The 11,303-nt window shown below is 27.0% G+C and overlaps 1 protein-coding gene across 1 annotated transcript; it reads right to left on the bottom strand.

The window, feature by feature from the left end:
* Nucleotides 1-822: 822 nt before the first annotated feature.
* LOC137807589 (uncharacterized) lies at nt 823-2,226 on the bottom strand. The gene has a single exon (XM_068608304.1). The coding sequence runs from the start codon at nt 2,191-2,193 to the stop codon at nt 1,093-1,095; it is 1,101 nt and encodes a 366-aa protein (XP_068464405.1). The 5' UTR covers nt 2,194-2,226; the 3' UTR covers nt 823-1,092.
* Between the last annotated feature and the right edge of the window lie 9,077 nt (nt 2,227-11,303).

The raw sequence follows: 11,303 nt of genomic DNA, 5'->3' as shown, positions 1-11,303 counted from the left end.
TAGTCAAACTTCAAAAATTATAGAAATTGTATCACATCCAGTAAGAAATTGTCATCACCCAAGAGTCTTCTTAAACCATATAACCTCATAATCTTTTTCTGATAAAACCATCACATCCAACCACAGTTGAGATGCTTTGACAGATACAATTTAATTATTTAAATCCTTAAATTGAATTATTTCCTTTTGTTCCAGTTCTTAAATACATGTTAGTTCTATCTTTGAAGTGATATGCCATATTTTGCACCAACGTAAGTGATGTGTTGCAATTTATTTTTTATTTTTAAATTTCATTGATTCTTGAGAGTAAAGTAAAACATATTTTGATGGAATTTACTCAAAATTTCCACAAAGCAGTTGGTAGCATGAGCAGACATAGAAGTTTAATAATATCCTTAAAGTTGGTAAATTTTTCACAAATATTTTGAAGACATGAAAAAAAGTGAAATAATTTTTTTCTTAAAATTAAATTCTTCACAAATATTTCTTTTTTCACAAATTAATTATAATCAATAAAAAATTATTTTACTTATTTTATTCTTAAAAAAAAATAAAAAATGAATGATTCCAACTTCTTCACAAGCATATGCCATGAACGATTCCCTTCAGAATCCTGATTCCTCAGAAGACAACTCACTCGCCCACCTCTTAGCATCCACAATTAATTTTTGTCATTATTATCATTCATCGTCAGGTCAAAAATCTCCATTAAAGCCTGGCCCAATAAATAACAAAGCATTTTCAAGCCTTCAAACTCAGCATCAATTAGTTTCAAATTGAATAATCCAATCAGTTGGACTAATACTAAAACTGTGCAATGAATTTATTTCAAGGACAATTGAAATGCATTATTCATAGTGAAGAAAGAATCAATAATTACACAATTTATGAACTAAATTGAATTCCCCTTTCCTAAAACTCAATCTTTACCTACACAACAAACAAACTCAACACAACTCACTAACTAATATGAAACTGTTCTGAGTTCTGAATATACAACATCTTTAGATCCCGGGAAGAAGAACTCAACAACTTCACTACTTCACTATCCATTGTGTTTGCAGAAAATATATGTGATTTGAATGAAATAGTCTAAGGCGAAGAACCCCACAAAACTTCAGCTGCAATGGTGGCAGCTTCGGCATCAGAAAGAGAGGCTTCTCTAACTCTAACCAGAATCTCCGGTTTAAAAGCCCTCTTTTCTCTCTGTCGCAACCCTTCCCCAACCTCCAACTGCACCGCAAACCTCGCCACGCAGCTCGCAAAAGGGTGTCTTTCCAAAACCCCACAAACTCTTCCCTTCCCAATCTCAATCAAATCGTCACCGGTCTCCGACCTCTGCAACTCTACCAGCTTCTCCACCAACCCCTCCTTCACCATAGCATCCACCGCTTCCTTGCGCCCGAAGTACCCGATCTCCAACACGCACTCCAACGCCAGCAGCTGCAGCTGCAGATCGCGTGAACTCAACAGCGCCATCACCTTCGGAATCTCGCCGTTCGATTCAATCTCGTCCACCAGAGGGGACCTAATGGACCTGATCAGCGAGCACAGCACCTCCACCGAGTACATAGAGCCCATCGCCACCAAAGCACGCACGGTTGGGCCCATCATAACCTGGCCCACGAACACGTCTTTATTGAACCGGATCAGCGCCGCAACGGCCAGACCGGCCTGCTCGCGAGCCCGGTCCGCACACTTTTCATCCAGGAGAACCGTTTCCAGCGACGAGAAGAGCTTGAGTTTGAGAACCAAATCCTGCAAGTCGCGGTTAAATCCCTGGGAGATTCGGTCCCGGAACTGAGTCAACAGCGCCATCAACTGGTCAATAGCATCGTCGGGGTTTCGTAGCGAAGCGGAGAGAGTGAACAGCGTTTCGCGGTCGATCCATGCTTGGATTTCTGACTCGATCGAGACGGCGAGCCGAGAGAGGCAGTGCGTGGAGAGGGGGCGCGTGAGGAAGGATCGGAGGCCCTTGGAGTGGTTGAGAGAGTGTACGAGGGTTTTGAGGCGATTAAGGTAGTCGGAAAGCGCGCAGAGTTTGGGGTCTGACGAGGATAAAATGGTTTGAAGCTCGAGAAGCGCCTTCACCGCCGGAGAATCAGAGGTGTGGTGTTGTTGGATATGGTGTGTCGCTTCTTTCAGAGCTTCCAACACTTGCAACATTCCTGGCGCTTTCTCACTCTCTTCCATCGATCTCTCTTTCCACTCTCTCACCAATCCCAAACTCCTTTTATACTCTCAACATCAACTTTTTCTGCATTCTCAACTACTCTAACCAATCACCTTTTTTTATTTTTTTTCTAATTCTTATTCAAATCAAAATTAATCTCCCTGCATATTTTTAGTAAAAGTGGATTGTTTAATTAGTTAGTTTCATATCTAAAATAGAGTAATTATATTTTTGTTCTTGTAATATTTTATCTTCTAATTGAAGTCGGGTGTTTTTACATGTTTGAATTAATTACATGCCTTGTAATAATTATAAATAGTTACATATATGATACTTATAATTTATTATAGAATGATATTGGAATTAACATTCATTGCATTTAAAACTATTTAACAAAGGAGTCTGCGATGTAATAAATAGGGGGATTTAAAAGAGAGTTTTTTACGTCCAAAACATTTTGTACTATAATATATTTAATATGAGTATTCTGAAAACAATTTGTCAAATTTTGTTTGTCTTTTTTCAAGTCATTAGATTTATTATATATATTATTATTATGTGTAAGAATTATTATAATATAATTCATTTACATATGTAACACTTTAATATGTTTAATTATACATGTACGATTTTTTTCCCTTTATATTATCACATTTAAAATATCAACAGACTTCTATTGGATTACTAAAATATACATGTTCTAGACGAATTCTTTTTCTAAGCCCTTTATTGAGTAAAACATTTTATTACATCATCCTATAGTTTCTATTGTAGAGAATATGTGCATTTTTTTTTCTGGTATATATATATATATATATATATATATACATGGGTGTTATTATTATTATTATTATTATCTTAAATTGAATTTAACTTTTCAGTCTTAAATAACCGTGTGATATTATAGTTTTTGAATGTAATATTGTATTTTATAAAAAAGAATTATATATTTATTATTTTATTTTTTCTAAAATTAAAATAATTGCGATTTAAGATTTCTAATTAATAATATTTTTTATGCATTGCATATTCGATTAAAAGTAAATTTATATCTATTGCCTTCAACATTTGAAAGCCTATGTAATAAGTTTAACTTAATTTTATATTTTGTAGGAATCTAATATGAATATTAAGATAAGTGTATTAAAAGATCAGAAACAAACACGTATTGTTCTGAGTTGACTAAGTTCGTAGGTAGTTATTGTTTTTTGTTATGTGCCGACAATACAACTCAATTTAAATGATTGCATGAAAAACGTGGTTGTTATGTAAGATTTCTCAAATTCTAAAATCTATAAGTATATAATAAATTTAAATTTTATCTACAAAGATTAAAAATAATTTAAAATTTTAATATGTTTCTTCTTTTGAAATAAATACTTAGGAGTTAAAATTAATTATAGTTAAATTTTATTTTTAAGAGATCAAATTATAAAACTTTTCAAAAAAAATGCTATCAAAATAATTTGTCCTATTATTATTATTCCAAGAATTTATAGGCACATTTTTCATCAATTTTTATTCAATTATGACCTGTCTATTTTATTTTGACGAGTTTCTAAATTTAGTTACATTGCCTTAGTACAAGATTTCGTTTAATGTAGAATATGTTTGAATAACTTTCTCTAAAAACAAAAAAAAAAAACATTTTTCTATAAGATAAAATTAGTTTACCTATACATTAAAAACAATAAAATTTTAAAATTATATAAAATATTTGTTATCAATTAACTTATGTATAAATTCTTTATAAAAAAATTCCATCGTATTTCTTTGATGTTTCCTTGGACTAGTTGAATCAATTGATTCCTATTGTTGTAAAACTTTGGTGATTTTTTTTATAAAAACTTAATAATAATTTTTTTATTTTTTTGTGAATTATGTTCAAAAGAAACTTAATTTCTAAAGTTACATATAATTTTTTATTCATTTAATATAGTCTCACATTGCTTAACATTTAGATTATGAATAATTTATATAAATTTTTATTTTTTAACTCACTTATGTATTTTTAAAGGATAAAATTGTAATAGAACTTTAAGTCTCAAAACGGACAATACTTCATATGCGGTGATTAACCCTAGTAACATCATCTTAAAAATCTTGAGATCGAAACATTAGAATAATTAACCTTAATGATGTCAGTCGACACAATTTTCAAAACACATCCCATATCCATCTATATCTATTTAAAGGTAATTATTCTTTTATAGAAAATAATAAAATAATATTTTTTAAAAATTTACTTGTCAAGAAATGTTATTTAGAATGTATTAAAAGTCTTTTAAATTAATTCTAGAATTTTTTTAAACTATATTTCACAGATCATAATCTAAAATTAAATTTGAACTATTTTAGAACACTCCATACTAAAAATTATCATTGTTAATATTAGTTATAGATTGATAATTTTGGAAAAATAAATTTCCCAAAAATATAATTGTATGTCGGTCTAGTATAATTACTTGCATTTGTCATCTATATTCCAGAAAGAAAAATGTATTTGTACAAAAAAAATGTGTCGCGGAAAAACTAAATTTTTGTGTGATGATGTTTTAATTTTACATATTGAAAGAGAACATTACATAATATATCTAAATTAATTTCAAAACATTATTTTATAATAATATTTTTTGTTATGAAGTGTTTTCTTAAATAATTGATAATATTTTAAAATTTATGTTAGATTACCCATTTTAAAATATAATTTTAAATTCTCATTCTTAAATAATTTTTTAAAATATTTTTAGAATAGGTAAGTTAGAAACTTTTTCATACAACCTTTATAACAGTAGTATAAGAAACAAATTGGGGTGCATAAAACAATTACATATTTAAAGGCACACCTGGAATTAACAGGCTCATTACCGTTTACGGGCTTTCTTATTATGGTCCATGGAATGACTTATTTTTAATAATTTAATTTAATTCTATTTCTTTAATTAATAAATTTAAATTAACATAACTTAAATTATAATGGCATCAATTAAAAAATACTTTAATAAACAACCATATTTACTAAAACAATTTCAATTTTTTATTGAAAAATTTAATCACTACTTTTCATTATTAGCTCCTACTTATAATTTTAATTACTAATTTAAAGATCTAAACCTGTTTTCTAAATTTTAATTCCAATGAAAATATTAAAATCTATTTTAAAATCGTCTTCTCTTCTCTTGTACAGTCCAACTACAAAAACAAACAAAGCGGGGAACTTTTCAGTAAAATATATTCTTTTATTAAAAAAATTATGTCAAGAAAAAAAAATTGATGTAATTTTTTATAATGTTTCAAATTAATACAGTTATTTAATGTTGTTTTGCCAATAATGTAATTAGCGAATTTTATATTATAATTTTATAAAGTGTTGTTGTAAAAAGATTTTTTCATATTTAAAATTATAATTATTAGAATTGTGAATCCTGAAAAGGACGGTTTTAATAAATGATTGAAGTTTAGTTTTGTTAACAAAAATATTACTGAAAATGTGTGTGTGTATTTATATTCTTGAAATAAAAAGAATAATATGTTACTTCTACTAAATTTGTTAAATTGTTATCACATTAAATAATTTAACAAAAAACAATACAATATTTTTAATTTCAATTTTAGGAAAGATAAAATTTCACCTCCCCATATAAATGTTTTTTGTGGAAAGTCATTCAGGACCATTAGAGCAAAACAATATTTCTAGTAATTGAATGAAGTGAATAAAATTGAATCATTACTTCTTTTTTTCACTAATCTTTATTATATATATATATATATATAAACAATTTTTTAATTTTTACCAGAAATAGATGAAAGAAAATCGTGAGAATAAAAATGGAAAGTGAGAATATACACTACAAGAAAATAATTAAATAGAAATTAATTTTAGAGAATAAAATAATTAATTACTATTTGATTAAATTAGAGACTATTTTATAAATTAAAAAAAAAATTATTAGTATCTAAAGGGGTTTATATTATTGATAAAAAATTATAAAATGATTTTTAAATTAGTATCTAACCATTGACTACCAAGATTTTAGTTACTTCATACTTTACATTCTAAATTAGTCTATATATTAGTCTCTAAAAATCTAAAATATTAGTCGTTAAAACTTAGGTAGCTAATTTAGATACAAATTTAAAAATCATTTTATAAATTTTTATTAATAATAGAAATCACTTTATATATAAACAATTTTTTAGTCTCCGAATTAGTATCTAATTTAGTTAATATAATGACTAATTATTTTTAACTTTTAAATTTGGTTACTATTTAATAATTTGTTTTAGTGATACTTGATTCAAGGAGAATAAGAGTTATAATAAATAGTGTAGTCACAAATAATTTGGTGAAGAAGCATAGTGATTAAAATGTTTAATCAAGATAAAAGTGTGAATATTTTCTCATTTAAATTAAAATACTTATAAATATAAAATTCTAATTATTTAATAAAATTAATTATCTCTTTAAAAAAAAATATATTTTCTTTTTAAGATTTTGAGTCTTTTTCATCCGTTTTAAAATTAGAGTTTGTCATAGTGGAACTAACACAGAGTAGAAGATATTTTCTAGATCATATTTGTGTTTATAGTAAGTTTTTCTTTGAATATTTTTATTGCGCTGTTTGTATGTGAGGTTTGGAGGGAAAATATTATATCTAATAGCCAAGGGTAATAATACCTTTAGTTTGATGATCAAATAATAGGTTTCAACTTTTGTAGTAAAAGCAAAACTTCTGTGACTTTGAACACCTCAACTTTTAAGGTAATGGGAATTATACTTAATGATCTTTTGATGATGAATTTAGAGTTGAATTTTAGGTTAGCTGTGGAGATTTTGTATAATACCTATTATGGTGACATTTGAGTTTTGCAATTTGAGATAATTTGAAATATTGAACTCTTGCATATTGAATTGGACTTTTCCCTTTGAATTAGTTTTGAAATAAAACAAAGTCATTGGTCGTATGTTATAAGAAATAATGTTATATGTTGGAGTAAAAATGTTATTGGTGGAATTATGAGTTTTAAGTTATAGATATTTAATTTGTAGTTTTTTTTAATCAATTACTATCTTTGGAATGTTGATATGATGGAAAAATTATAGATTTTTAAATATTGAACTAAGGTTTGTATTGACACATGGATTGCAAGAGTAAATTATTTTTTTCAAAAGTCAAATAGGTATTGATTTAAGAATTTAATGTGAATGAATGTTGCATTGAGTTGGAATGGGTGGAGTATGATGAGTGAATAATTGATCTAAAATGTTGGAATGGGTGGAGTATGATGAGTGAATAATTTATCTAGAATGTTGTAATGTCAGGAGGTCGACCCATAGTACATGGAGAAGACACTTCGTGGAAGCAATATAAAGTTTGAGCGCTAGGTGAAGGTAAGTTGTCTTTTGGATGAGGAGTAAGTTGGTCATGTGATGAGTTTAACATGAATGATAATTTTGTTATTGAAATTTTAGAGAATTTGACCAATTAGCTTAATGAATTTCAAAACTTGTTTTTTCGGTACTATGAACCCTCTTACGTTAGTTTTCTAATAATTAAAACTACCTAGTAAGATAATTTGAGAATTAGACTCTAATAAATACGACACTTCCTAGTTTAAAAGGGACAATTTTATTCACTAGCTTAGAGTCATTACTTTGAACCAAAACAATTGCAAATGTTATAATGGAAGTGATAACTTTCTAGTATTGTTTTGGTTTTGTTACATGACACTCGAGTGGAAATAGAAGCAAATCAATTATCTCTCATTTGTGAGAATTTTGCAATAACGAAATTTTCCTTGTTTAAGCAAAATTGATGCTGAAAGTTTATGTTGATATTGAGTTAATTTTCGCTCAAACAAAAATAAAGTAGAAAATCACATTTACTTTTGAGTCAATTTTTTTTCAAAAAAAAAGAGATTCATTCAAGCAAATAAATTTTCATTCAAACTAAAATTTAAAAAAAAAATACTCCTTTCATTCTAAAAAATGTGTTTCTTTGATTGAACGAGTACAAGTGTTATATGTAAATGTATAAAAAATATTAAATTGTGTATATTTAATTAATTTATTATTTTTATTAAAGTAAATTATGTTGTGAAAAATGTAGTTGAAAATTATATATGTTTGTAAAATATATGAAATTAAGATGTGGAGTGATATGTTGAATTCATGTATTAAAAGTAGAGCTTAGAATACAAATATTTTGGTTTCACTATGCATTAAATAATGAAAATTGAAATCATAGGTGATAAGAAGCTAAATGGTAGTTTATTGGACACTTAAAACTCCATGAGCTTTGAATTAAGAATGTCTTAAACATACCATGAATCCATTTGCCTTCATTAAACCCAGTGGTGCCCATGGAGATGTCACTCTGAAGGAAATAAATCAACGTATTCTGTCTCCACCACCTCCTCTCAAATCCAAACTAAGTGTTGAAGATTCATCAACTTACCCAAAATCAGCTTTTTCTGGGAAGCCCGTTGTTGGAAAAACAAAAATTCACATTGAAGGGGGAAAAGGGAGCATCGCAATTATGAGAACCAAAGGCTAAAGGCTTAAGTGTTTAGTACTAACTTTTTGTATTGGGTTTGGCTTCATTTTGTGCATGTAAAATACCTGGTAATTTAATAGTTGGTGTTTCAAATTTTTGTTCTTATTTTGCACCCATGATAACACCACCTTAGTGTTTTGTATCCTAGTTGAGGATCTAGATGACTCTAAGTGGCTTTTCTCTTCGTAGATGCTTTTGTTTAAGCTAACTCTGCTATGAAAATTTTGCTCAACACTGATATCCTATATTATGATATTATGATATAACAATATATATAAACCTAGTTGGTTTAATGTTTTTATAAAAAAAAAATATTACTTTACAATATGACTTATTTGATATTGTATTCCGTAATAAAACATTAGTTAATATTCTTTGGTGAATATATTTTATTATACAGATCCTTGTATGATTTATATCTATATACATATAAATGTTCGATGAATGAATTCAATATATGTCCATGAAAATATATGGATAAATATGAATAAATTAAATAAATTTTAAAAATATATGTATATAATTTTTTTTTATATATGCATATATGTGAAATTAAAACATGATCTTATGATATAATGTGTGTGGTTTGTAATATAATTTGATGGTGATGATTGTGTTATACAAAAGAGTTATGGTGATAGGTGTAAAAAAGATACATAAGTGACAGGTAGAAGAAAAATAATAATTGTGATTTTTTTTATTTAAAATTTTAGTTATGTATGTAAACTCTTAAAAAATAATTATTTTGTTTAAAAATTGATTATATATATATATAGGTAAGTATAATAGTTTTTGAGATGTTAGAGATAAGTAAAATAAAACGTGGTTGTTAAATTTATTCTCATTGTGTAGTAAACAATGTATCCACATGGAAGAAAAATAGCGATAGAATAGAAAAAAAAGTTAGGAGAAAAATGGAGATGAAACATAGGTGAAAGTAGATGACATGTGTCTTTTTGGATCTAACAAAATAAATCTACATGGAATGGGTTCATGTGGTCTATATATTCATGATTTTTTCTTCTTTTTATGTTTGCATTCGTAATTTGATGTCGACAATGATTCGGTAAATAGAGAGAAACTTTATGTGTGGATACACAACTCTCTACGTGTAAAACAAAATCTTTTCTAACTTAAATACTCCTGTTTTCAATCTCTGAATTGCAAAACCTTAAAATGATTCGGTAAATAGATCAGGCATGGAACGAAACTAAAAAAAAACATTTCTTAAATATTTTTTCAAAAATTGACTAATTTAGAACTTAAAAAATGCTAAACAATAACAAGTTATCAACCAATGATATCAACTATTAATTATTTTATTATATCTCATGATAAAAAATTAGTGGCTCACCAATAGATCACGTATAAGGAATCGGTGATTAAAACATTCATTATAAATGAAAGTTAAAATTCTACATAGGAAATTTTTTTTGACGCGAGACAAGAAATGTCTAATAATTTTTAAAAAAATTAAATTTAAATTACTGGCTGTGTGTTGGCCACAGTATATACATGACAAATATATAATCTAAAAAAAAAGACATAATATTATATATTATATTTGTGATGAGGTGTGGTACCGTGGATATGCACATCGTTATAGAGATAATTATTATTAGTAATTTTTTATTATTGTTAATATTTCTAAAGTCATAATATTATTAAAAAATGATTAATTTGATAAAGAGGATTGAAAAGCTAACAAGTAATATTTTTTAAAGGTTTGATTGTGAAAGGCGAGAGAAACAATAGGTTACCATTGCAAATCCAAGTTACGAAAACTCAATATTCCGTAATAGTCGTCTCTCCATAATAGTGAACCTCTTTCCTGCCTCGCGTGTAAGAAAGATTGCATCAAAAATCATAGACAAAAAATTCTATTGACGAATTTGGAGAAGCTTAGATGTCACATTTGTGATGAGAAAAATAGGTGATTCGTGAAGAAAAATAAGTTGTTTTGCTCCTTATTCACATCTTCATCCAGATCGTCCACATGAGGCATTCGAAGATGATCGTCCGCCAAATGGAAGTTAGAGTTACAAATTGAGTCATTGGTGAAGAAACTGTGACTGACATTTATCCATATTTTTTTACAAAAAAAGAATAAGAAACTAAATAATAAGAAAGAGTAACAAATATAATTTTTAAGAGAGATGAAAATATGAAAAAAAAACAACCTACTCCTCCAAAACTTTTAATAAATCACTTTACATTCAAAATTTAAAATTAAACTACTCCACATTCAAAATTTAAAATTCTTTAACTGCTTTTTACAAAGTGATAGAATTAATTTTAAATATAAAAAAATATATTTTTTAATTAATTATAAAAATAATTAATTAATTATTAAATATTTTAAAAAATAATAAAATGACTAAAATATCCAAAATAAATATTAATATAAAAATAAAATTGATAAACATCAAATTTTATTTATTTTTTATATCTGTATTTAGTAATAAATTATAATATGTGGTGCTTTTAGGACCAATTTTTTGAAAACATATTCCTTTGGTGTCACGGGAAAAGAAAGATAAGACCTGTGTGCAGCTCGTGATAACGCTTTCAAT

This window comes from Phaseolus vulgaris, chromosome 3 (assembly GCF_000499845.2).
Source record: "Phaseolus vulgaris cultivar G19833 chromosome 3, P. vulgaris v2.0, whole genome shotgun sequence".
Taxonomy (NCBI): Eukaryota; Viridiplantae; Streptophyta; class Magnoliopsida; order Fabales; family Fabaceae; genus Phaseolus; species Phaseolus vulgaris.
This window is presented reverse-complemented; position numbering and strand designations above follow the sequence as displayed.